The sequence below is a fragment of the Carcharhinus amblyrhynchos genome, unplaced genomic scaffold (genome assembly GCF_965287045.1).
Source record: "Carcharhinus amblyrhynchos unplaced genomic scaffold, sCarAmb.v2.hapA chromosome_335, whole genome shotgun sequence".
NCBI classification, from domain to species: Eukaryota; Metazoa; Chordata; class Chondrichthyes; order Carcharhiniformes; family Carcharhinidae; genus Carcharhinus; species Carcharhinus amblyrhynchos.
In genome coordinates, this window is record NW_027650075.1 from 154,571 (window position 1) to 181,978 (window position 27,408).

At 59.1% G+C, this 27,408-nt stretch overlaps 1 protein-coding gene across 1 annotated transcript; it reads right to left on the minus strand.

Moving 5' to 3' along the window:
* Nucleotides 1–4,171: 4,171 nt before the first annotated feature.
* LOC145339190 (rho guanine nucleotide exchange factor 1-like) lies at nt 4,172–27,266 on the minus strand (the record flags this gene model as incomplete). The annotated part of the gene is made up of 16 exons (XM_080183576.1): nt 4,172–5,172; nt 8,551–8,644; nt 9,382–9,548; nt 10,251–10,547; nt 12,024–12,215; nt 13,522–13,598; nt 14,375–14,485; nt 14,951–15,038; nt 15,946–16,113; nt 17,954–18,029; nt 19,044–19,121; nt 20,161–20,261; nt 21,825–21,939; nt 25,234–25,359; nt 25,899–25,981; nt 27,120–27,266. Coding segments are annotated over 16 exons (1,934 nt in total), but the record flags the coding sequence as incomplete, so codon positions are not given.
* Between the last annotated feature and the right edge of the window lie 142 nt (nt 27,267–27,408).

Consider the following 27,408-nt stretch of genomic DNA (forward strand, 5'->3'; position numbering starts at 1 on the left):
GCTCAGTTATGAGGAATGAACTGACAGACACAGACATAAATGAGAGCGACAAACAGACTCCACACAGAAGAGGGTTCGGGGGGAGAGTGAGACACTCTCCATTTCCAAGAGGCAGCTGGGGCTGGACAAAACAACAGAGATCGCTGGTGGGTGGAGGTGGAGGGGTGGGGGGGAGGAAGTGGAGGAGAGGTGGGGGGAGGCGGAGGAGAGGTGGGGGGAGGCGGAGGAGAGGTGGGGGGAGGCGGAGGAGAGGTGGGGGGAGGCGGAGGAGAGGTGGGGGGAGGCGGAGGAGAGGTGGGGGGAGGCGGAGGAGAGGTGGGGGGAGGCGGAGGAGAGGTGGGGGGAGGCGGAGGAGAGGTGGGGGGAGGCGGAGGAGAGGTGGGGGGAGGCGGAGGAGAGGTGGGGGGAGGCGGAGGAGAGGTGGGGGGAGGCGGAGGAGAGGTGGGGGGAGGCGGAGGAGAGGTGGGGGGAGGCGGAGGAGAGGTGGGGGGAGGCGGAGGAGAGGTGGGGGGAGGCGGAGGAGAGGTGGGGGGAGGCGGAGGAGAGGTGGGGGGAGGCGGAGGAGAGGTGGGGGGAGGCGGAGGAGAGGTGGGGGGAGGCGGAGGAGAGGTGGGGGGAGGCGGAGGAGAGGTGGGGGGAGGCGGAGGAGAGGTGGGGGGAGGCGGAGGAGAGGTGGGGGGAGGCGGAGGAGAGGTGGGGGGAGGCGGAGGAGAGGTGGGGGGAGGCGGAGGAGAGGTGGGGGGAGGCGGAGGAGAGGTGGGGGGAGGCGGAGGAGAGGTGGGGGGAGGCGGAGGAGAGGTGGGGGGAGGCGGAGGAGAGGTGGGGGGAGGCGGAGGAGAGGTGGGGGGAGGCGGAGGAGAGGTGGGGGGAGGCGGAGGAGAGGTGGGGGGAGGCGGAGGAGAGGTGGGGGGAGGCGGAGGAGAGGTGGGGGGAGGCGGAGGAGAGGTGGGGGGAGGCGGAGGAGAGGTGGGGGGAGGCGGAGGAGAGGTGGGGGGAGGCGGAGGAGAGGTGGGGGGAGGCGGAGGAGAGGTGGGGGGAGGCGGAGGAGAGGTGGGGGGAGGCGGAGGAGAGGTGGGGGGAGGCGGAGGAGAGGTGGGGGGAGGCGGAGGAGAGGTGGGGGGAGGCGGAGGAGAGGTGGGGGGAGGCGGAGGAGAGGTGGGGGGAGGCGGAGGAGAGGTGGGGGGAGGCGGAGGAGAGGTGGGGGGAGGCGGAGGAGAGGTGGGGGGAGGCGGAGGAGAGGTGGGGGGAGGCGGAGGAGAGGTGGGGGGAGGCGGAGGAGAGGTGGGGGGAGGCGGAGGAGAGGTGGGGGGAGGCGGAGGAGAGGTGGGGGGAGGCGGAGGAGAGGTGGGGGGAGGCGGAGGAGAGGTGGGGGGAGGCGGAGGAGAGGTGGGGGGAGGCGGAGGAGAGGTGGGGGGAGGCGGAGGAGAGGTGGGGGGAGGCGGAGGAGAGGTGGGGGGAGGCGGAGGAGAGGTGGGGGGAGGCGGAGGAGAGGTGGGGGGAGGCGGAGGAGAGGTGGGGGGAGGCGGAGGAGAGGTGGGGGGAGGCGGAGGAGAGGTGGGGGGAGGCGGAGGAGAGGTGGGGGGAGGCGGAGGAGAGGTGGGGGGAGGCGGAGGAGAGGTGGGGGGAGGCGGAGGAGAGGTGGGGGGAGGCGGAGGAGAGGTGGGGGGAGGCGGAGGAGAGGTGGGGGGAGGCGGAGGAGAGGTGGGGGGAGGCGGAGGAGAGGTGGGGGGAGGCGGAGGAGAGGTGGGGGGAGGCGGAGGAGAGGTGGGGGGAGGCGGAGGAGAGGTGGGGGGAGGCGGAGGAGAGGTGGGGGGAGGCGGAGGAGAGGTGGGGGGAGGCGGAGGAGAGGTGGGGGGAGGTGGAGGGGAGGTGGTGGTATCATAGACCTATGGTCAGACAAGCAGGTGAAGTGAGATTGGGGAACGTGAACAACTGTCAGTTAAGGGATTGAAACCAAGGCTGAGACTATCTGTGCCCTATCTAGAGTGACGCACAGCACCCTGGTGGGGGTGGCACTGAGCCTGCGAGAGCTTAACCATGCACAAAGTGGGACAAAGACACCAGCAGAAACACCATGGATAAGACCTTTGCCCCATATGCAGCTAAGGTATCACCCTCCCACCTCCACACGCACCCCCCCCCCACACCCTGCCTCGCTCTCACTGCCTCCCCCTCACTGCATGCACCTCCCCCACTCACTGCTCAAAGTGTTTTGTGAGGATATTCATTTCTAATTGGAGGGCAGTGGGGAAGAGGGGGCTGGTTGGGCTCAGTCAATGTGAAAGCTGTGATTTACACGTTTATGAGTTGTGCAGTGTGTCACTAACAGAGCCACTCCCCTCACTACCACCAACATGGGGGCACTGATGCAGACAACTTGGAAAACAATAGGGAAGTGGAACAGGGTCACACAGGCTGAGTCCCTGTACAGCCCAGGAAAGATATGGGGGGGGGGGGGGGGGGGGGGGGGGTGGCGGGCGAAGGGAGGGCGGCGGGGCGGCGAAGGGGGGAGGCGGGGCAGAGGGGGGCAGAGGGGCGAAGGGAGGGCAGGGCGGGGGGGCGAAGGGAGGGCGGGGCGGGGGGGGGCGAAGGGAGGGCGGGGCAGAGGGGGCGAAGGGAGGGCGGGGCAGAGGGGGCGAAGGGAGGGCGGGGCAGAGGGGGCGAAGGGAGGGGGGAAGAGAGGGAAGGTGAGAGACAAAGGCAAGCAGTCTCTCTCTCACACACACACACACACACACACTCACAGAGGAAGGGTCCCTCGGACCAGCTTCTGTCTATTCTCCCTCCCACCGATCCGGAGCGCCTGGCATCCAGGCCTGTCCTTCTCCCAATTCCTCTACCCAGTCTACAAGGCCAGTCACGCCAACCACTGCCCCCCCTCCAGTCGCCAATGCCAATCCCGTCACTTCCCACCACGAGCAGTTTACAGTAAATAAATCCCACCCCCTTGCTGACTTGCCTGGCAAGCAAGCCAGCCAACTAAGCAGTCGAAGAACTAAATACACAACTCTAGGTAAAACAGCAAAATTTAAATACAATCTGAGAAGATCAAAGCGTGAGCTTTCTTCTTATCCACATCTCGACATAATAATATTCAATAATAATAAAAAATAATACCCCAATACAAAACTCAGGTGCAGTAAAGGCACTAGGTATACATGGAAAGACACAAGAAAAATACAAAGTGAAGATTAGAGGAACACAGTCATAATTAACTTAGTGGAACCTTCCCCACGCACCCCTGTGACTCTCTAGTTCCCTTTGGCAAGGTGGCGTTTTGTTCCCTTAAAGCTGGTGGTTCCCATGATTTTTAGTAGTCAAGATTCCTCCTCCCTGTCCCCCCCCACAGCCCCACGCCTTCTCCTCCCCACAACTCCTCTTGTTCCGGAGTCCTGCTCCCTCTACGTCACCATCTTCTGAGTCTGTACTTCCACAGCGATAGTTTGCAAGAATTTATATTCAAGCGAACCTTTTGCAACTGCAGGGAGAGCTCCCAAAGCACCTGGTAGCCAGCGAGACACTTGTTTTGTCGCTCCCCCGCCGTTCCTCTCCAAGCACTTTCACGATGATGTGAGGAAGCGCCGCAGGGCAGTTTTGCATGTCGCACCCTCCCACAACCAGGCAGGAGACACTGAGCCACCTGACACAGGCTGGGCACATTGGGTGCTGGATAAATATTGGTCCCTGGGGGGGGGGGGGAAGAGTCAGTGAGGATTCTTTCGCATATAGCTGAGAAAAGGGGTGGGGGGGAGGGGGAGGGCTTGGTCTGATGTTTCTCGGAGGGTGCCATGCTCCCTCACTATTGGGGTCCTCGGTTTGGCATCTCAAGAGGATGCTGTGCTCCCTCACTATTGGGGTCCTCGGTTTGGCATCTCAAGAGGGTGCTGTGCTCCCTCACTATTGGGGTCCTCGGTTTGGCATCTCAGAGGGTGCTGTGCTCCCTCACTATTGGGGTCCTCGGTTTGGCATCTCAAGAGGGTGCTGTGCTCCCTCACTATTGGGGTCCTCGGTTTGGCATCTCAAGAGGGTGCTGTGCTCCCTCACTATTGGGGTCCTCGGTTTGGCATCTCGGAGGGTGCCGTGCTCCCTCACTATTGGGGTCCTCGGTTTGGCATCTCAAGAGGATGCTGTGCTCCCTCACTATTGGGGTCCTCAGTTTGGCATCTCAAGAGGGTGCTGTGCTCCCCTCACTATTGGGGTCCTCGGTTTGGCATCTCGCAGGGTGCTGTGCTCCCTCACTATTGGGGTCCTTGGTTTGGCATCTTGGAGGGTGCTGTGCTCCCTCACTATTGGGGTCCTCGGTTTGGCATCTCAGAGGGTGCTGTGCTCCCTCACTATTGGGGTCCTCGGTTTGGCATCTCACAGGGTGCTGTGCTCCCTCACTATTGGGGTCCTTGATTTGGCATCTTGGAGGGTGCTGTGCTCCCTCACTATTGGGGTCCTCGGTTTGGCATCTTGGAGGGTGCAGTGCTCCCTCAGTGCTGGCTGTGAGAGAGGAGTTCATGTGGCTGGAACGGGACTAGAATCTGCGATCTTCTGATTTAGAAAAGGGTGAGTGCAGGGAGAGAATATTATGGAGTGCATCACTCTTTTGAAAAGAGAGACGGCTTTCGAAACTGTGTACTTTAGAATGCAGGGGTGGGGTGAAGGGGTTTGAGAAGACTTACTTTTAGAAAGGGGTGATGGCAGGGGATGGGTGGACCTGACATCCGAGAAACCTGCGACCTAGCCCTCCCCCACAATCCAGGCCCAAGTGGGCTCGGAATTGCTTTAAGAATCCCTGCCCCCTCCCTCGTACCCGTGTTCCTCTAATCCTAGCCCTGGCAGCAGCCAGTAATTAAGCGCTTTTTGTATACGGAGACTTGGCTGGTTGGCAATCCCTTGGCAGGGTTTCCGAAAGTGACGCTCTACTATGGTGGTGGGTAAAGCTTGGTGGAGAGGGGAGTGGGGGTGAGACGGGGGTGAAGTTGGGGAAAACCTATTGGCAAAATAAGTGGAAGACACACCCAGCCCCCACCCCAAACCCCTCTCCAAACTTTCCCCAAACACCATCCATTCTCCCCGCGCCATTGACACAGGGAGGAACGTCCCGGATGCGGAATTTAAATCAAGTGGTGGGAAGATGCCAGCTTGGCCAGGTGTCAGTGCGTCCTCCTCTTCACCACCTCTCACCTGCAAAAGAAATCAGGAAGCAAGAGTGAAGCTTTGGGGAATCCAGGAAGGGGGCACTGGCGGGCAGCCAGGCAAACTTACTGCATTGAAAATCTTTGTACACAGAAACACACCCATTGCGAGAGATTGGAGAGGCTGAGGCTCCTTTCCCAGGGAAAGAGAATCATGAGGATTAGCCAGATAAAAGGTCTTGATGATCAGGACATGCGCGGAATGGAGGGGATGTTAGCGGAGTCACCCCTCACAGAGGTGTCGTGGGAGCACCAACTAAAGACCGTCAGTAATAAAATCCAACTGGGGGCTTCGCGGGGGCAGAGGGGGACGTGGGGGCAGAGGGGGACGCGGGGGCAGAGATAGAAAAAGAGAGGGGGGGAAAGGGGGCGGAGGGGGGAAGGGGGCGGGGCGGAGGGGGGAAGGGGGCGGGGCGGAGGGGGGAAGGGGGCGGGGCGGAGGGGGGAAGGGGGCGGGGCGGAGGGGGGAAGGGGGCGGGGCGGAGGGGGGAAGGGGGCGGGGCGGAGGGGGGAAGGGGGCGGGGCGGAGGGGGGAAGGGGGCGGGGCGGAGGGGGGAAGGGGGCGGGGCGGAGGGGGGAAGGGGGCGGGGCGGAGGGGGGAAGGGGGCGGGGCGGAGGGGGGAAGGGGGCGGGGCGGAGGGGGGAAGGGGGCGGGGCGGAGGGGGGAAGGGGGCGGGGCGGAGGGGGGAAGGGGGCGGGGCGGAGGGGGGAAGGGGGTGGGGCGGAGGGGGGAAGGGGGTGGGGCGGAGGATGGAGGGGGGTGGGGCGGAGGATGGAGGGGGGTGGGGCGGAGGATGGAGGGGGGTGGGGCGGAGGATGGAGGGGGGTGGGGCGGAGGATGGAGGGGGGTGGGGCGGAGGATGGAGGGGGGTGGGGCGGAGGATGGAGGGGGGTGGGGCGGAGGATGGAGGGGGGTGGGGCGGAGGATGGAGGGGGGTGGGGCGGAGGATGGAGGGGGGTGGGGCGGAGGATGGAGGGGGGTGGGGCGGAGGATGGAGGGGGGTGGGGCGGAGGATGGAGGGGGGTGGGGCGGAGGATGGAGGGGGGTGGGGCGGAGGATGGAGGGGGGTGGGGCGGAGGATGGAGGGGGGTGGGGCGGAGGATGGAGGGGGGTGGGGCGGAGGATGGAGGGGGGTGGGGCGGAGGATGGAGGGGGGTGGGGCGGAGGATGGAGGGGGGTGGGGCGGAGGATGGAGGGGGGTGGGGCGGAGGATGGAGGGGGGTGGGGTGGAGGGGGTGGGCGGGAGGGGGTGGCGTTGGGTGGCATGGGGAGAAGAGGGAGGGGCGTGGATGGAGAGGGGATCGTGTGGGGTGGGAGAGGTTGAAACACCACACTCAGAAAGCAACATGTATTAGGAAATTGTGAGAAAATGGGAATCGAGGAACTGCAGTGATCGATGGCATGTTTTTCTAGTTATTTGCTTTTAAAATAATTTAAAATGGAGCGTGCAGCAGGGACAGTTTGGCTGGGTTAGTGGAACCCATGTTCTGATTTGTTGATAAGCTTAGCAACACTGTAAACAGATGTTCACCTCGGGCAAGTTGATAACAGCGGATGCTGGAGTGTCTAACAGCGGATGCTGGAGTGTCAGGGGTGTAAGTAAAGATGTTAGAAGTTCAAAGGAAGTGATGAGATGTGAATTTTAGAACTATATTCTGAAAGGCTAACTCATGAAATGAAGATAATTAATAATGACTTCTGAGAAGGTTAATTCAGATACGGCAAGGCTAAAAGGAAAGACATTACATCAGTAGCCAATTCACCCTCTACAAGTTAGCAATTTGAGACCTCAGCCCAAAGTTGTGTCCATTCCCAACATTTGGTCTTGGAGAAAACCCTGTTTGAGAAACCAGTTGTTTTCCCTACACGTTGGGCAGGAAGATATAAATGCCTGGTGTGGTAACAATTGCTAGATTTTGCCTGTAGTTTTAGAACCTATAGGATGTTGCTTAGGGAGGTTTAGCTCTGAAGTTAGGATAATCGGAGGATTTGGAACTGGGTACATTTTAACGTAGAGTGTATGGCTGTTAAAGTAGTTGAGTACATTGTGAATTGACCTTCTTGTATGTTTTACTGTTTAATAAACATTTATTTTATTTAAAAGCATCTCAAAGAATCTGGGACATCCTTCACTGGTCTTCCTGTCTTTCCTCTCCATATTGTAGAGTACAGTTAAGAGCGGGTGTTTCCCTGGTTATAGAGGGATAGAACATAAGAACATAAGAAATAGGAGCAGGAGTAGGCCATCTAGCTCCTCGAGCCTGCCCCGCCATTCAATAAGATCATGGCTGATCTGTCGTGGCTCAGTTCCACATTCCCGCCCTCTCCCCATAACCCTTAATCCCCTTGCCTATCAAAAACCTATCAACCCGCGTCTTAAAAATATTGAGCGAGGCAGCCTCCACCACTTCAACGAGCAGAGAATTCCAGAGATTCACCACCCTTTGAGTGAAGAAATTCCTCCTCAATTCCGTTCTAAACCGCCCTTCCTTTATCCTGAGGCTGTGCCCTCTAGTCCTACTGTCCTTTCTGAGCGGGAAGAGCCTCTCCACCTCTATCCTATCCATCCCATTCAACATCTTATACGTCTCAGTGCCATAAATTGGATACAACAGTACCCCATAGGGTATCTTATCAGAGCTCTGTATAACTGTGACATAATCCCTACAGTGCAGAAGGAGGCCATTCAGCCCATCGAGTCTGCACTGACTCTCTGAAAGAATAACTGACCCTGACTTAATCCTGCACATTAACCATGGCCAATCCACCTAACCTGTACATCTTTGGACACGAAGGGACAATTTAGCATGGCCAATCAGCTGAACCCACACACCTTTGGACACTAAGTGGCAATGTAGCATGGCTAATCCACCTAACCTGCATTTCTTTGACACTAAGGGGCAACTTAGTATGGCCAATTTGCCTAACCTACAATTCTTTGGACACTAACAGGCAATTTAGCGTGGCCAATCCACTTAATCTACACATCTTTAGAGTGTGGGAGGAAACTGGAGCACCCGGAGGAAACTCATGCAGACACGGGGAGAACGTGCAAACTCCACACATGCACAGCCACCCGAGGCTGGAATGGAACTCGGGTCTCTGCCGCTGTGTAACCTCCACACCGCTTGCAGTGAAGGCCAATGTTTCATTTGGCCATTTTTTTTGTACCTGAGCTCTAGCTTTTTATTTTAAAGAAGTGATTCTGCTCATGGAGTGCTGAAGCTCTCAGCTCCACGCACAGGGCCCTTGTCCCTGATCTATCATTCCCAGGATCGAGGCAGATGTCCCTGGACACACTGAGCAAGACTGAAGTGCAGAACGGAGTTGACTGCGAATGGGTGGGCACTGCCCCTGCTCACTCACCTGCCACCTGCCTGCAGTTTCCCGGTGAGTGGCGTGGTGCCACAGGCAGGTTGAGCAATGCCTGCCGAAGCCGGTGGTAATCCTCCTCCATCGCCTAGGGAACCAGAGAGAGAGGGAATCAACTGATGAAGGAGAGATCAAACATTTATATGGCAATGTACATTTACACAACGCCTCCCACCAAGTAAAAACCACTCTGACCAGCAAAAACTAACATCAAGGAGACAAGAGGAGCCTGATCTCACAAACATGTTATAAGGAATGTCTTAAAAGCAGCAGAGGTGGTTTCGGGGAGAGGTGGGGGGGGGGGGCAGGAATGGAGGAGGGAAACCCAAGGCTCAGGCCGTAGACAACTCAAAGTTTGGAGCAGCAGAGTGTTTAAAAGGACTGTAGGGGCTGGAAGAGGTTGCAGAGATAGGGAGGGTTGTATCCCAAAGTGCTTCGCAGCCAATTAAGTACTTATCCAAGTGTGGTTGCTGTTATAATATTGGAAGCATGGTTGAATGCTCAGCACTCCCTCAGTACTGCCCCTCTGACAGTGCAGCACTCCCTCAGTACTGACCCTCTGACAGTGCAGCACTCCCTCAGTACTGACCCTCTGACAGTGCGGCACTCCCTCAGTACTGACCCTCTGACAGTGCAGCACTCCCTCAGTACTGACCCTCTGACAGTGCAGCACTCCCTCAGTACTGACCCTCTGACAGTGCAGCACTCCCTCAGTACTGACCCTCTGACAGTGCAGCACTCCCTCAGTACTGACCCTCTGACAGTGCAGCGGGGGAGGAATGTTGAGGGAGCAGGTGGTATGCTTCACCTCTTGCTGCCTCTCACCTTTAAATGCTGAATCTTGACCAGCAGGCTGTTCATTTTCCGTTCCATCTCCTCGGCCTGTTCCAGTGACAGGGTGATGGGGGAGTTGTTGGTCTCAGTCTCAGCCCTGTTTGGACCAGGCACCCCGCGACCCTCACATAGCTGAGATTTTGTGTGCAAATCCTCGTCTACTGATCAGAAAGAAAGACAGAAATTGGTAAGGAGACCATTCAGCCCATCATATCCAAGTTGATTCTTTGAAGGATTCCACTGTCCTCCTTTCTTCTCCCTCCCCCACTTTCCCCCACCCTTGCCATCCCCCCCTTCTCCCCCGCCATACCCCCTTCTCCCCCATGAGCCCATTCTTCCCCATGCCCATCATGGCTTTTCCCCCACTCCTCTCATTGATGTCACCCCCTTCTCCCCCCATACCCCGCCGTCCACCCTTCTCCCATGCCGTCCACCCTTCTCCCCTACCACCCCCTTCTCCACTGCCCCCCTTCTCCCACCCCCTTCTTCCATCCCCCCCTCCCCATCCCTGCCATTCCCCCCCGCCACCCCTCTTTCTGTCTATCCTGCTCTCTCACTCCCCACTTCTCCCTCCCATCCCATAGACAGAATCATCCAATGTACAGCACTTTCTCAATTGTAATAACTGAGTAACAAAACTGTTGAAACAAAACAAAGATAACGAATAATGCTCGCAAGCTCTGCTCCCATGTCTGGCTTGTGGCAATGGCCTGATGATTAAACCTTCAGTTCTTGGACACTGAAGACTGGGCGCAGACACTGGCCCCATTTCCCTTTGCCCAGTTCCCAGTGTGCCCCGCTCACCATCCCACCTCTACTGTCTTCCCCCCTCAGCCATTCCCCTTCAACAGGTTCCTTACCTGTCCCTTTGACCTGTCCCTCCTGTTCTTCGTCATCTCCTTGTCCTTCCTTTGACTCCTCTGTGCTCTCGGTCCCTCCTCTCTCAAGGCCAATTTCCCTTTCGGTCGGATCTTCCTGCTCTCCTTCCGCTGGAGGCAGATCCTTTTCCTTCTCCGCCTCTGTCCCTCCTTCCTCGCGGTTACCGTTGGCCTCACCAGCCCCGCTGCCCGGGTCCAGGACATCCTCGGCTGGCAGCTGGGCAGGGGACTCCTTGGAAATTCTTCTGCCCCTGCTGAGTACCCGCTTCATTGTGTGCACTGCAGAAAAGCAGGAAAGGGGCGTCAGTGTAGATTGGCTCAAAGATCCCCGGACTGGAGAGGCCTGGAATGCAGTCAACATGGAACCCAACTGGCTCCAAGCAGCAGTGTCCCACTGAGGCTGGGGAGGGGAACTTCTGCCTCGTGTGCAGAACTTGATAGTGAAGGGGTTAGATACTGAGGACGGCCTCAACCGGGATTTTGGGTTGATGTTGCACTGTCTATAACCCCCATAACTTGCCTGAACTTGCAACATCTCACTTACTGTACTATCTGGAGACAATACACATCTCTAACCTATGCTTAATGCTATTTCCACTCATGTTGTCTGCACCTTTAAGACTTGATTAGCAGGTTAGCTGTAAAGACTTGCATTCGAATCAGTATTCTGTAAACTGTGTGTGACTTTATATGCCCTTCTCTGATCAGAACTCTCCACTTACCTGATGAAGGAACAGCGTTTCCAAAAGCTTGTGGGTTTACTATCAAATAAACTGGTTGGACTTTAACTTGGTATTGAGAGACTTCTTAACCAGGCTAAAAGGAGCTGCCAACTCATGTTATGTGGGACACTTGGTCTCAGGATGAAGAAACACCCAGGTGAGCTGCAGCATCTTCGGAGAATGGCATGTGCTTGTGTGTGGGCATGGAACGCACGTGAGAGAGAGTGCACGCGTGAGCAAGGATGCACATGGGAACGTGAGGGCAGCATGACAGTGTGGTTGCGTGAACGTGCGCGAGAGCGCGTCCGTGCGCGTGCGAGCGAGAGCGCGTCCGTGCGCGTGCGAGCGAGAGCGCGTCCGTGCGCGTGCGAGCGAGAGCGCGTCCGTGCGCGTGCGAGCGAGAGCGCGTCCGTGCGCGTGCGAGCGAGAGCGCGTCCGTGCGCGTGCGAGCGAGAGCGCGTCCGTGCGCGTGCGAGCGAGAGCGCGTCCGTGCGCGTGCGAGCGAGAGCGCGTCCGTGCGCGTGCGAGCGAGAGCGCGTCCGTGCGCGTGCGAGCGAGAGCGCGTCCGTGCGCGTGCGAGCGAGAGCGCGTCCGTGCGCGTGCGAGCGAGAGCGCGTCCGTGCGCGTGCGAGCGAGAGCGCGTCCGTGCGCGTGCGAGCGAGAGCGCGTCCGTGCGCGTGCGAGCGAGAGCGCGTCCGTGCGCATGCGAGAGCGAGAGAGTGAATGTGTGTGCGAATGAGTGAGCGAATGTGCGTGAGAGAGAGTGAGCACGAGTGTGTGTGAAACAGAGCAACAGGGTGTGTGGTTGTGTGTATGTGTGACTGGGTGTGTGCATGAATCAGAGGGGCCGGCCATCCAGGTGGAGAATGTGGGGGTGGAGGGGTGGCGTGCAGTGAACAGGGGAGCAACCGAGCCGAGGGGGCCAGTAGGGTGGGGTGACCAAGCTGGCGGCGTGACCGAGCATGGGGGGGGTGTGGTGGCCAGGCAGGGGCCGTGCAGGAGATGAACAGGAATCATGTCGATTGGATCTCACCATCCTCCAATGCTTCATCTGCGACGTGCTCGGATGGTCCTGAGGCCAGTTTGGTCAAATCTACCTCATTGGCCTTGAGAAAGTCGGTCAGTGCTTGAATCACACTCTGTCCCAGCATCTCATTGACAGGGCGATCGTCTACACCCAGCTCACCAGTCCCACTGTCCTGTGGCACAAAGTCACTCTCCTTCACTGTGAAAACACAAAGTCAGGAGACAGGGAATGAAGACAGAATCTGGGCTGTGTATCACAGAATCCCTACAGTGCAGAAGGGGGCCATTTGGCCCATTGGATCTGCACTGACACCAATCCCACCCAGATGCTATCTCCGTAGCCCCACTCTGCCAGGCCCCTGACACTAAAGGGCAATTTACCACAGCCAAACAACCTAACCTGCACATTTTTGGACAGTGGGAGGAAACCAGAGCACGTGGAGGAAACTCATGCAGACATGGGGAGAACGCGCAAACGCCACACAGTCACCCGAAGCCGGAATTGAACCCGGATCCTCGGCCCTGCGAGGCAGCCGTGCTAACCACTGTCCACCGTGCAGTTCAATTTCCCAAATAAAATCATTCCCACTCCCCAGCAACATGGATTTGGTCGTGGGGAGGTGCGTTTGTGAGACCATGACAATATCTTGCAGCTCGGGAACCTTCAGCACCAACCACAATCCAACCCAAAATATCCCACAGGGCAAATTCCGCCAATACTCACCTACCTTTCACCCACAACTATTCAATCCACCCCAAGCCCACTCCTCTCCACTGCCCTCAACTCATTCTGACCCAATTGCCTACAGCATCTCCCTGCCAATCTCATCCCATCCAAATTCCCCAATTTCCCCCTCCAACAATCTTTCCCCAATTCCCCCCCCAACAATCTCCCATCAATTCCCCCCCCCAACAATCTCCCATCAATTCCCCCCCCAACAATCTCCCATCAATTCCCCCCCCAACAATCTCCCATCAATTCCCCCCCCAACAATCTCCCACCAATTCCCCCCAGCGCTGAGTCAACCCCCCTCACTTCAACCCAACCTCTGCCCAAGCACCTTAAACTCGACCCAAAGGCCCCCTTACCCATGCTCATCCCTACAGCCCAACATACCAACCAATACCTCAAACCCAACACAACCTCCTTTCCACCCCCTCCACCAGCTCAACCTATACGTCAAAGTGTCCCTCACTTCTAACCGAAACGTTGGCTCTCCGCGCCCCCCCCCACCCCCTCACACCAGACCTTCCTCCCATCCAACCACTCCTTGACCCTTCAACCCTCTGCATTTAAGCCCAGGTCCCAAAGCCAACAGAGCTGTGTGAAACACTGCTGGTCTTGTTTAGCAACACCAGCCCCCCACCAACAACCCCCCCTCACTCCACCCCATCCATCCACTTCCTCTACACACCCTCCATTTCCATCCCTCCCCTCATCCAAACTCAGCTGGACATCAGTCTATCCCAGGAGCCTCTTCCTTTGTCACTTTCGCCCTCCTTACCGTTGAAATCCGAGTTGATTCTGTCACGGGTTGGGAAGCTGTTCTCAGAGTTCAGCATCGGGTCCCGGTATGACATGCTGGGATTGGGCCAGAGACGAGAGATGGAACACAATTAACAGCAGATAGACACACAACCACAGTCCATTCAGCCCCTCCACCCTGCTGCACAGCCTTTTGAAGCAAGCCACCTTTTCTGAGAGCTTTCGCGCCTCAGTTCTGTTGCGCTTGCCCTTCTGCCCACTGCCCTCTCTCACCGACCCTAATGCTTGCCAGCCCTCACTCTTGTCTGCCCTCTCTACCCCACCCGCCCCTCGTCTCTCTCAGCATCCCCCCACCCCCCCTCCAGTTTTCCCTTGTCCTTACTAACAGCACGGAGACCAGAATTGCTCAGAGACCATTCTCCTCCCACTGCCACGTCGAGACACTAGACCATATGAAATAGGAACAGGAGGAGGCCTCTTCCCCATAACCCTCGATTCCCTTACTGATTAAAAATCTGTTAAATATACACAAGGACTCTGTCCCTGCAGCTCTCTGCAGGAAGGAGTTCAAAGACTCTCAACCCTCCGAGGGAAGAAATTCCTCCTGATAGTCTCAAATTGGCGCTCCTTTATTCTCAGACAGTGCTGTCTGGTCCTAGGCTGTCCCACCAGGGGAAACAGCCTCTCAGCATTCATCTTGTCAATGAGGTTTGAGGTGACCTTACTTCTTTTGAATTCTTTACCCCTCAGTGATCAAACCTAGTGGTTTGTTGCCATTCCTGATTGCCCCTGGATTGCTCCCCTCGCCCACTCCCCCACCGCGCCACCTCTCCTCTCCCCTCCGACAGTGCCCAGCCTGCTCAGTGACTTACGTGGGGCTGAGGGGCATGTTGGTCATGGGCGGCACCAGGCTGTTCCTGCCCATCTGCGAGGGTTTCAGCTGGCTGAGGGCTTGCTGCGTGGTCAGGATCTTGTCGCACCAGCTGCGAGTATCACAGTAACAAGCAGGAGGTTCAGTCAATGTCTACGACACTCTAAGCTCTGTGACTCAGTATTCAGTCCCAGCTCCCCCCACCCCCTCTCTGTCCACCCCGGGGCAGCAGCTCACTCACTACTACCAGTGGCAGCAGTGCCATGACCCATTACCTCTCCGAACTGGTCTGACTTGCCACGCAATTGATGTGCTATTCGACCAAAGGGGGCATCATCAAAGCCAGACACATTCACTGCCTCCCACCACCTCATCCCCCCCACCTCCTGGCCCCTCAGAAAAGGGTGTGGGAGGGGAAGGGGGGAGCTGCATATCACAAGCTCTGGGTGATTCCCTCGCCATCCTCCTGCCCCCATCCCTCGTTACTAACAAAGCCACGGGAGACTGAAGCCCATTGCCAGCCTACCCCCAAGACCCAGCCCTACCCCACTATGGGATCTATCGACTTGCTACTCACTTTTTCCTCTCAGAGACCGTCTGTGCCACCAGCTCATATATCATCGCCCCAGTGGTCGTCTGGAACAGGACAAAGAACGCCTTGCGGTCTGCAACACAAACACAGCCGTGTGTAAAGGATAAAAAACACAGTGCTTTATAGGGACTGATTATCGGTTATCGCACAGTCAGACGCACACATTCTACACGGAGACGCAGGCACACATCGAAACACATGCACACAGAGACACAGACACACACACACAGACAAAGAGATACACACACACAGACACACCCCCCCTGCAACAACAGGCAGACACACAGACACTCAGACCAGCTAGTCACGCACACCCTGATAGACACAGACACACACACACACATTAGAGTCATTAGATATGAGTGAATATAGATAACTCTTGTTTCAAATGTACATTTTTGATTGGTATAAAATAATTATTTGCAATCCAATCTGAAAGCACATCAGATAGTGTGAAGCTGTATCCAGTGCTCTGGAGCACAAAGCATACTGGAACCTGGTCTATAGCTTGTAAATAAAGGCCAATTTTAAATTGAAAATATTTTGCCTGGCTACTTGAAGGGAACAAAGTCTGTAAGCAACTAACCACCAGCAGCCTCATGGCAGTCTCATCTGAAAGACAACACCTCTGATAGTGCAGCACTGGCCTCTGTACTGTGCTGGAGAGTCAACCAGGCCCGAGAGTCAACCAGGCCCGAGCGCCAACTAGGCCCGAAAGCCAACCAGGCCTGAGAGCTGTACTTGGAGATGGAAAGCCGCCATCCTTAGCTGGTTTGGCCTACGTGGAACTCCAGACCCACAGTAGTTGACTATTACTGTCTTGGGGAATGGCCTACAAGCCATTGGGAAGCATCCAAGATGGCAGCTCATCACCAACTGTCTCAATTCGGGATGGACAGTAAATGCTGGCCTTTGCCAGTGACACTGGTATTCCCTGAATGATGGAAACATCAACCTATCCCCATGGCAACACAGCCCACCTGTGGCGACGTCTCGCGCCAGCACGCTGCCCAGTTTGATGATGGGGGATAGCATCTGCTTCCCTTCAGCGTTCCCCACCAAGTTCTTGCTGTGGCATTTCAACACCATCTTGTCATCCACCTTTTGCATCAGGACCAGGCAAATATCTAGTAGCAGCACGTGAACATCTGCGTGAGAGAAACAGAGAGAGGGTTTGAGACGTTAGAAGGGTCAGCACGTGAGAGAGGAGCATGAGAGGCAGAGGGTCTGAGAGGGGCTGGGAGTGTGTGACAGAGGATGAGAGAGAAAGGAGGTGGGACAAGAATTGCGTGAACCAGAGGGGAAGAGGGACAGGAGCAGAGAGCATTAGACATATTAGAATATCAATGATTTAGGAGAGGGAAGTGAATACATTAGCTCCAAATTTGCAGATGATACCAGGTTGAGTGGGTGGGTGAGCTGTGAGAATGATGCAGAGATGCATCAGTGGGCTTTGGACAGTCTGATTGAGTGGGCAGCTGCATGACAGATGCAGTATATTGTGGATAAATGTGAGGTTATCCACTTTGGTAGCAATAATACAAAGGCAGATTATTATTTCAACGGGTGTAAATTGAAAGAGGTGGATTCTCAGCGAGACACCTTGGTGTCCTTGCGCATCAGTCACTGAAAGTAAGCACACGAGTGCAGCAGGTAGTAAAGAAGGCAAATGGTATGTTGGCCTTCATAATGAGAGGATTTGAGTATAAGGATAGGGATGTTTTGCTGCAATTGTATAGGGCATTGATGAGACATTGGAGTATTGTGTGCAGATTTGATGTCCTTGCTACAGAGGGAGCACAGCGAGGGTTTACCAGGCTGATTCCTGGGATGGCAGGTCTGTCTTATGAGGAGAGACTAAGATTATATTCATTGGTGTTTAGAAGAGTGACAGAGGATCTCATAGAAACTTATCAAATACTAACAGGATAGATACTAATAGGTAGATTCAGAGAGGATGTTCTCGATGGTCAGGAAATCCAGAACTGGGGGTGATAGTTTGAGGATAAGGGGTAAACCTTTTAGAATTGTGAGCAGAAAGTTCTTCACTCAGAGGGTGGTGAATGTGTGGAATTCACTCCTACAGAAAGTAGTTGAGGCCAAAATGTTGTCTGATTTCAAGAAGAAATTAGATATAGCCCTTGGAGCTAAAGGGATCACGGGATATGGGGGGAAGGGGGATCAGAATATTGAATTTGATGATCAACCATGAACAAAATGAATGGTGGAGCAGGCTCAAAGGGCCGAATGGCCTACTCCTGCTTCTAGTTTCTATGTTTCTAACAGTGAGAGGGGCAGAGAAAAGGGGCGAAAGGGGCAGAGAAAAGGGGGAGAGACGGAGATAGTGGGGGGAGCAGCAAAGATATGCAGCATCAGAGATGAGTGAGGAAGGGAAAATTAGATGAACACAGTGACTCATCCCATCCCTACACACAGAACCCACCATGAAGGTGTACAAGTACAGAGAGCCTCAAAGCAAAACCTCACCAGCTCCTCTTCTATGGATTCCCTACCCAAAACCATGTCAGGCTGACTGTAAATGGAACCCTGCAAATGTCCGAGTCTCAATTAATCTGGACTCTTCAAACCCCTCAGTAATGGAAGCACAGAATATTCGATTCTCAGCTTTTTGGCCAAGATAAGCGATCAGATCAATCCCTTATCTTGTCAGCTTGGATCTTGTTTGTCTCTCTTGTGGGGTCCATGAATTGGATTCAACTGGATTTTGAATTTGGTTTTTTTTTGCAGGGAATGGATTTGAGTTTCCCAGTCCACTCTGAGCATTGGCTCTCCAACTTTAAGGATGGAGTAAACATTTTTAAAAATGGACGCAGACCAGCCACAGTCCTCAGTGGACATTCCCTACAATTGAGTGTCTCAATGTCTGGAATCAAACCCAGGCCACTCTCCCTCCCTGGGATTTAGACCGTCCTATTCCCCAGCCCTTGAGCAGGGAACTCCTTTCCTCCCTCGCTCCCTTTCACTTACCAACAGCTTTCTCTCTCGACACCTTCCAGATCAGTGGACCCTCATGCACCATCCGATGCTGAGTCAAGTCGATGTTCTAGCCAAAAGACAGAGATACACTTGCATTGAGTAAAGGCCATGAATTAGATCTCAGCCCAGGCCCCTCCCCACCAAAGGCAACCACACCCCGAGGGCAAACACACTCTTCAAACCGGACATCTCAAACAGACACCTACGGCTGCACAAAGCTACATTTGAACTGCAGAGACAGAAAGGCAGAAAGAGGGAACACTGGGTTGAGTTTGGGATTTACATAAGCGTATGGGGAGAGAGTGAACAGTGAAGCTTCGGATTGACACAGGGCTATGGGGAGAGAGTGGGGCAGTGGAATTAGATTAGGATTGATAGGTGCTATGGCGAGAGAGTGGGGGCAGTGGGATTGGATTGGGATTAATACAGGGCTATGGGGAGAGTGGGGCAGGGGGTTTGGTCTGGGATTGATACAGGGCTGTGGAGGGCGGGAGGGGAGAGAGTGCAGTCTGTCAGATTTGACTGGGATTAATACAGGGCTATGGGAACAGAGTGGGGCAGTGGGATTGATACAGGGCTATGGGGACAGACTGGGGCAGTGGGATTAGATGATTGGGATTGATACAGGGCTATGGGGAGAGAGTGGGGCAGTGGGACTGGATTGGGACCACTATAATAGGAGCACAGATAGGACTGGCCAAGTTGCCTCTTTTGATACTGTAAAGTCTGAAGCTGCTTGTGAGGGCATCTGCTTCAAGTATCAGCTTGACGGAGAACTGTCCAGAGCAGTCCAGCCAAACCAGATGCTGTACACATTTCACATGCAGACATAGCTATCAATACATCCCTTCACATGTCCACCATCCGAGTGAAATATTACAGCTCAGCAGGATTTTTCTTAGAGGCTGATTATCCCCTTACCTATCCCAGTGGCACTGAGGTGAACAATAACGGCCCCATACTCGTACAGTAACAGTGCTGACCAGGAAAGGAGCCTGGCTTCGCGACCTGCCCCCGCTACAGTCACACAGTAAGCAATGCCCAACTTCCTGGGGGATGCCCGTTCATCTCCCGAGCTCACCTTTAAATCAACCACGAGCTGATCAGTGCTCTGCCTCAGGTTCGAAATGTCCAGACGCCGCTGGTAATCATGCAATCGCTGCAGAGAAACAAGGGCAGAGCTTAGAATACAAAGCAGGGAAGCACAAAGAAAATAGAAACATACTGAATTTAACATTCTCTATACTGACACCATCAAACACTCCCAGGGTAAGTACAGTTAGATACACAGTAAAGCTCCCTCTACACTGTCCCTATCAAACACTCCCAGGACAGGTACAGCATGGGGTTCGATACAGAATAAAATGTCCTCTACACTGTCCCCATCAAACACTCCCTGGAGAGGTTCAACACGAGGTGAGATACAGAGTAAAGCTGTGTCTACATTGTCCCCATCAGACACTCCCAGGACAGGTACAGCCTGGGGTTAGATACAGAGTAAAGCTCCCTCTACACTGTTCCCATCAAACAAGCCCAACATGATACTGATCAGGTCATTAGGATGAAGTTGGTTAAGGGAAGAGTTTTAGACCGAGGCATTGTGGCGTAACACCCACCCAAACCCACATCAAAATTCTGCCCTTAGGATCATATAAATCCAACTGAGGGGGCAAACAGGGTGGCATCTTTAGGTGTCCTCTGAAAACAGCACCTCTGACAGCGCGGCACTCCCTCAGCACTGACCCTCTGACAGCGCTGCACTCCCTCAGCACTGACCCTCCGACAGCGCGGCACTCCCTCAGCACTGACCCTCCGACAGCGCGGCACTCCCTCAGCACTGACCCTCCGACAGCGCGGCACTCCCTCAGCACTGACCCTCTGACAGCGCGGCACTCCCTCAGCACTGACCCTCCGACAGCGCGGCACTCCCTCAGCACTGACCCTCCGACAGTGCGGCACTCCCTCAGCACTGACCCTCCGACAGTGCGGCACTCCCTCAGCACTGACCCTCCGACAGCGCGGCACTCCCTCAGCACTGACCCTCTGACAGCGCGGCACTCCCTCAGCACTGACCCTCTGACAGTGTGGCACTCCCTCAGCACTGACCCTCTGACAGCGCGACACTCCCTCAGCACTGACCCTCTGACAGCGCGACACTCCCTCAGCACTGACCCTCACTGACTTAGGGGACTCCTTACCCGGAGATTCTCGGTTTCTCGAACCTCCTGGTTGACATCCTTCAGAATATTGCGGCAGCACTCCGCAGCCTGCTGCACCTGCTGCTTCTCCGTCGGCTGATCTGCAGATTGAGAGAAGAGGAGGAAGGTGGATGTGAGCTCTGGAATGTGGCGTGGACCACACAATGTCCAAGTGGCTGAAAGGTCTCCTCCTGGCAGTAAGGATGGCAACTCTGACTCCCCAAAGCCTGTCCACCATTTACAAGGCACTTTGATAGCAAGAACACGGACAGACAATATAAAATAAGGGGTTTAATTCTTAAGGGATGCAGGAGCAGATGGACCTTGCATATGTTTCCATTCTCACTGCAGGCGGCAGTGTAGGTGGAGAGAGCAGTTAATAAAGTATACAATATTTCGGGCTTTATTAACGGGGCATAAAGTGTAGGATCAAGGACTTAATTTGACTTATTATCAATTTATTGGGATACCGTGAAAAGTATTTCTTCTTACGTACTTTCCAGACAAAGCATACTGTTCATTGAGTACCATAGGGGAGGAAAGGAAAGGAAAGCATGCAGAATATAGTGTTGTAGTCATAGATAGGGTGTAGGGAAAGATTAACAATACGAGTTAGGTCCATCCAAAAGTGTGCGGGTTAAGTGCATCACCATGCTAAATTGTCTTAGTGTCCCAGGATGTGTGGGTTAGAGGGATTAGTGGGGTAAATGTGTGGGGTTACAGTGTCTCCATTGGTGGCATTGTTGTTGGTGCAGATTTGATGGGCTAAATGGCTTCCTTCTGCACTGTGGGGATTCTATACAAGTTCAACGGCAGCATGGAAGAAGCTGTTCTTTTTTGATTAGCGCATGACCTCAGATTTTTGTATCTTGTTCCCGATGGAAGAAGGTGGAAGAGCGAATGTCCGGGGCACGTGGGGTTCTTGATAATGCTGACTGCTTTTTCCGGGCAGCGGGAAGTCTAGATGGAGACAATGGAGGTTTTGCTGAATTTATAGAAGTCACGAGTTACACCTCAGCTGAAACACTGGATATAGTTCTGGGAGCCACACTATAGGAAGGACGCTGGAGAGGGTGCAGGAGAGGTTTACAAAATCCAGGCATGAGACTTAAAAAGTGAATGGCTGTAGAATTCCAATGTACAGAGGGATCTGAGTGCACCAAGGCATGAGTGAAAAAAAGTCCAGCAAAAAATCAAGACTAATGGAATGTTATCCTTTATTTTGAGAAAGATTGAACATAAACACAAGCAGTACTGGTTCAGTTGTACAGGGCATTAGTGAGACGCTGGCAGCCTGGGCAGGGACATTTATCATTGGCCTTTTCACATCTGATGTTGGGAGAGCAGAGAAATATATAACATGTGGGATGTGCTAAAGGAGATGGTTGGGTCTGGCCGTAATGGCTTTCCTGGATGAACAGCCAAACAATATGGGGAGAGGGTGGGACGGAGGGGTACGAAGGGAAAGGAGGATTGAGAATGATTATGCTGGCCAAAAGAATTTGGCTCCTTCTGAAAACTTTTAGCCTCCTGGCCCTTCAGAGGAAGAGAGTAAGTGTGTGCCCACGCGTCCATCAGTATGTCTCCCTGTGGAAGCTGGGCTCAATCCAGGGATACCCTGTGGGGCAGGATGCTGGGATTAAGAAGCAGATGCAATATGGTACCTGTGCACTTGGCAATGTTCTCAAGGAGCAGTGGATACTTGGTCAGCCGCTGCATTTCGATGGGAATGATATCCTTGAGCTGGAGACGCCGGCACTGAGGATAACTCTCTGCATCCTGCACAGGGAGTGAGAGACAGAGAATGATTGAGAGAGGCGGGGGGAATCAACAAAGGAGGCAACCAGAGCGGGGGGGGGGCACTGGGGTGTGCCGGAAGTTGGAGTGAGGGGGGAGGCGGAGGCGGAGCCGGGGCGGGGGAGACGGAGGCGGAGGCGGAGGCGGAGCCGGGGCGGGGGAGACGGAGGCGGAGGCGGAGGCGGAGCCGGGGCGGGGGAGACGGAGGCGGAGGCGGAGGCGGAGCCGGGGCGGGGGAGACGGAGGCGGAGGCGGAGCCGGGGCGGGGGAGACGGAGGCGGAGGCGGAGCCGGGGCGGGGGAGACGGAGGCGGAGGCGGAGCCGGGGGCGGGGGAGACGGAGGCGGAGGCGGAGCCGGGGGCGGGGGAGACGGAGGCGGAGGCGGAGCCGGGGCGGGGGAGACGGAGGCGGAGGCGGAGCCGGGGCGGGGGGCGGGGGGAGGCGGAGGCGGGGGCGGGGGAGACGGAGGCGGAGGCGGGGGGCGGGGGAGACGGAGGCGGAGGCGGGCGGGGGAGACGGAGGCGGAGGCGGGGGGCGGGGAGACGGGAGGCGGAGGCGGGGGCGGGGGAGACGGAGGCGGAGGCGGGGGCGGGGGAGACGGAGGCGGAGGCGGGGGCGGGGGAGACGGAGGCGGAGGCGGGGGCGGGGGAGACGGAGGCGGAGGCGGGGGCGGGGGGAGACGGAGGCGGAGGCGGGGGCGGGGGAGACGGAGGCGGAGGCGGGGGCGGGGGAGACGGAGGCGGAGGCGGGGGCGGGGGAGACGGAGGCGGAGGCGGGGGCGGGGGAGACGGAGGCGGAGGCGGGGGCGGGGGAGACGGAGGCGGAGGCGGGGGCGGGGGAGACGGAGGCGGAGGCGGGGGCGGGGGAGACGGAGGCGGAGGCGGGGGCGGGGGAGACGGAGGCGGAGGCGGGGGCGGGGGAGACGGAGGCGGAGGCGGGGGCGGGGGAGACGGAGGCGGAGGCGGGGCGGGGGAGACGGAGGCGGAGGCGGGGCGGGGGAGACGGAGGCGGAGCCGGGGCGGGGGAGACGGAGGCGGAGCCGGGGCGGGGGAGACGGAGGCGGAGCCGGGGCGGGGGAGACGGAGGCGGAGCCGGGGCGGGGGAGACGGAGGCGGAGCCGGGGCGGGGGAGACGGAGGCGGAGCCGGGGCGGGGGAGACGGAGGCGGAGCCGGGGCGGGGGAGACGGAGGCGGAGCCGGGGCGGGGGAGACGGAGGCGGAGCCGGGGCGGGGGAGACGGAGGCGGAGCCGGGGCGGGGGAGACGGAGGCGGAGCCGGGGCGGGGGAGACGGAGGCGGAGCCGGGGCGGGGGAGACGGAGGCGGAGCCGGGGCGGGGGAGACGGAGGCGGAGCCGGGGCGGGGGAGACGGAGGCGGAGCCGGGGCGGGGGAGACGGAGGCGGAGCCGGGGCGGGGGAGACGGAGGCGGAGCCGGGGCGGGGGAGACGGAGGCGGAGCCGGGGCGGGGGAGACGGAGGCGGAGCCGGGGCGGGGGAGACGGAGGCGGAGCCGGGGCGGGGGAGACGGAGGCGGAGCCGGGGCGGGGGAGACGGAGGCGGAGCCGGGGCGGGGGAGACGGAGGCGGAGCCGGGGCGGGGGAGACGGAGGCGGAGCCGGGGCGGGGGAGACGGAGGCGGAGCCGGGGCGGGGGAGACGGAGGCGGAGCCGGGGCGGGGGAGACGGAGGCGGAGCCGGGGCGGGGGAGACGGAGGCGGAGCCGGGGCGGGGAGACGGAGGCGGAGCCGGGGCGGGGGAGACGGAGGCGGAGCCGGGGCGGGGGAGACGGAGGCGGAGCCGGGGCGGGGGAGACGGAGGCGGAGCCGGGGCGGGGGAGACGGAGGCGGAGCCGGGGCGGGGGAGACGGAGGCGGAGCCGGGGCGGGGGAGACGGAGGCGGAGCCGGGGCGGGGGAGACGGAGGCGGAGCCGGGGCGGGGGAGACGGAGGCGGAGCCGGGGCGGGGGAGACGGAGGCGGAGCCGGGGCGGGGAGACGGAGGCGGAGCCGGGGCGGGGGAGACGGAGGCGGAGCCGGGGCGGGGAGACGGAGGCGGAGCCGGGGCGGGGGAGACGGAGGCGGAGCCGGGGCGGGGGAGACGGAGGCGGAGCCGGGGCGGGGGAGACGGAGGCGGAGCCGGGGCGGGGGAGACGGAGGCGGAGCCGGGGCGGGGGAGACGGAGGCGGAGCCGGGGCGGGGGAGACGGAGGCGGAGCCGGGGCGGGGAGACGGAGGCGGAGCCGGGGCGGGGGAGACGGAGGCGGAGCCGGGGCGGGGGAGACGGAGGCGGAGCCGGGGCGGGGGAGACGGAGGCGGAGCCGGGGCGGGGAGACGGAGGCGGAGCCGGGGCGGGGGAGACGGAGGCGGAGCCGGGGCGGGGGAGACGGAGGCGGAGCCGGGGCGGGGGAGACGGAGGCGGAGCCGGGGCGGGGGAGACGGAGGCGGAGCCGGGGCGGGGGAGACGGAGGCGGAGCCGGGGCGGGGGAGACGGAGGCGGAGCCGGGGCGGGGGAGACGGAGGCGGAGCCGGGGCGGGGGAGACGGAGGCGGAGCCGGGGCGGGGAGACGGAGGCGGAGCCGGGGCGGGGGAGACGGAGGCGGAGCCGGGGCGGGGAGACGGAGGCCGGAGCCGGGGCGGGGGAGACGGAGGCGGAGCCGGGGCGGGGGAGACGGAGGCGGAGCCGGGGCGGGGAGACGGAGGCGGAGCCGGGGCGGGGAGACGGAGGCGGAGCCGGGGCGGGGAGACGGAGGCGGAGCCGGGGCGGGGGAGACGGAGGCGGAGCCGGGGCGGGGGAGACGGAGGCGGAGCCGGGGCGGGGGAGACGGAGGCGGAGCCGGGGCGGGGAGACGGAGGCGGAGCCGGGGCGGGGGAGACGGAGGCGGAGCCGGGGCGGGGGAGACGGAGGCGGAGCCGGGGCGGGGAGACGGAGGCGGAGCCGGGGCGGGGGAGACGGAGGCGGAGCCGGGGCGGGGGAGACGGAGGCGGAGCCGGGGCGGGGGAGACGGAGGCGGAGCCGGGGCGGGGGAGACGGAGGCGGAGCCGGGGCGGGGGAGACGGAGGCGGAGCCGGGGCGGGGGAGACGGAGGCGGAGCCGGGGCGGGGGAGACGGAGGCGGAGCCGGGGCGGGGGAGACGGAGGCGGAGGAGACGGAGGCGGAGCCGGGGCGGGGGAGACGGAGGCGGAGACGGAGCGGAGCGAAACTGGGGAACGGGGGGGGTGGGGGTGGGGGGGGAGCGGCATAAACAGAGCCGGGAGGTTGTTGCAGGTGGAGAAGACAAGACTAACCTGAATGAATTGGTTGAATCGTGGATCTTTCCTGTGCTTGATTTTAATCTGCTCCAGGGCGTACGATTGGCGGCTGCAGAAACGTGAGGCCAGCTTCTTAAACCAGTCACCCTCTGTGCCATGGAACTGAGAGAGGAGGAGGACAGCACAGAGTGAGTGTCAGACTTGGCGAGGGCTGCGGAGCGCACGCGAGAGAGCCCTGGCGAGGGCCACGGAGCGCACGCGAGAGAGCCCTGGCGAGGGCCACGGAGCGCGTGCGCGAGAGAGCCCTGGCGAGGGCCGCAGAGCGCGTGCGCGAGAGAGCCCTGGCGAGGGCCGCAGAGCGCGTGCGCGAGAGAGCCCTGGCGAGGGCCGCAGAGCGCGTGCGCGAGAGAGCCCCGGCGAGGGCCGCAGAGCGCGTGCGCGAGAGAGCCCCGGCGAGGGCCGCAGAGCGCGTGCGCGAGAGCGCCCCGGCGAGGGCCGCAGAGCGCGTGCGCGAGAGAGCCCCGGCGAGGGCCGCAGAGCGCGTGCGCGAGAGAGCCCTGGCGAGGGCCACGGAGCGCACGCGAGAGAGCCCTGGCGAGGGCCACGGAGCGCGTGCGCGAGAGAGCCCTGGCGAGGGCCGCGGAGCTCACACAAGCTGTTGAGCGGAGCAGTGAGCTCCCGGATTCCAGTTGCTAACCTACCCTGGCAAGTAAGGTGTGACCAATCTCCTTTACCAGGTAGCCATCATCTTGACGAATCTTCTTCATGCTTTCATAAAAAGACGCTGGAAGGAGAGCGATACGGTGGTGAAGACCCAAGGTCCCTGTTCACTCACTCTTCTCCCCATATCCAAATACCCTCCGCCCCCTCCCCCATTCCCCACACCCACCTCCCTGTTCCCCTCCCCATAACCCCACACCCTCCTCCATACCTCCCCGTCTCCCTGCCCCATAGCCCCACATCTTCCTCCTCCCTGTTCCTCGTCCCCCTCCCCCCACACCCTCCTCCACAGACCTTCCACCCCCCTCCCCCTCCCCCCCACGCCCCCCCCCCCCCTCCCCCACCCCCCACGCCCCCCCCTCCCCCTCCCCCCCCACCCCCTCCCCCCACGCCCCCCTCCCCGTCCCCCCACACCCCCCCTCCCCATCCCGCCCACACCCTCCTCCCTATTCCCCCCTTATGCCCACACCCTCCTCCCTATCCCCCCCCTTATGCCCACACCCTCCTCCCTATCCCCCCCATTATGCCCACACACTCCTCCCTATCCCCCCCCTTATGCCCACACCCTCCTCCCTATCCCCCCCCTTATGCCCACACCCTCCTCCCTATCATAAGAACATAAGAAATAGGAGCAGGAGTAGGCCATCTGGCCCTTCGAGCCTGCCCCGCCATTCAAAAAGATCATGGCTGATCTGTCATGGCTCAGTTCCACATTCCCGCCCTCTCCCCATAACCCTTAATCCCCTCTCTTATCAAAAACTATCCCCCCAACTTATGCCCACACCCTCCTCCCTATCCCCCCAGTTATGCCCACACCCTCCTCCCTATCCCCCCAACTTATGCCCACACCCTCCTCCCTATCCCCCCAGTTATGCCCACACCCTCCTCCCTATCCCCCCAACTTATGCCCACACCCTCCTCCCTATCCCCCAGTTATGCCCACACCCTCCTCCCTATCCCCCCAACTTATGCCCACACCCTCCTCCCTATCTCCCCACTTATGCCCACACCCTCCTCCCTGTTCCTCCTCACCCTGCACCCTCCTCCCCCCAGTATTCTCCAGTTTGTGTTCCCCTTTCCTGCCTCCACATTCCCGGTGCAGTTCTTCAACCCCTCCCTCGCCCGTGGTCAGCCCCTGTTCGATGTGTCCCTCTCCCTTCCCCTCCGAGTGGAAGTGCCCCGGGCAGAAGTCACTGGCATACCGTGCACCTCGATCAGCTCGTCCAGGCTGGGGAAGATGCTCTGCAGCTCGGTGTCGGTCAGGATGGCCTCGGTCAGCATGCGCTGGTAGAAAACGTCATAGAGAACCTTCAGCATCCGCACGTGAGCATGTTCAGTAATGAAGAGCTCTGCGGGGGAGAGAGAGGGGCAACCGGATCAGAGTGGGAACTGGGAATGGCGTCACCGAGATCAGACTGGGAGCTGGGAACGTCACCGAGGTCAGACTGGGAGCTGGGAACGCCGTCACTGAGAACAGACTGGGAGCTGGGA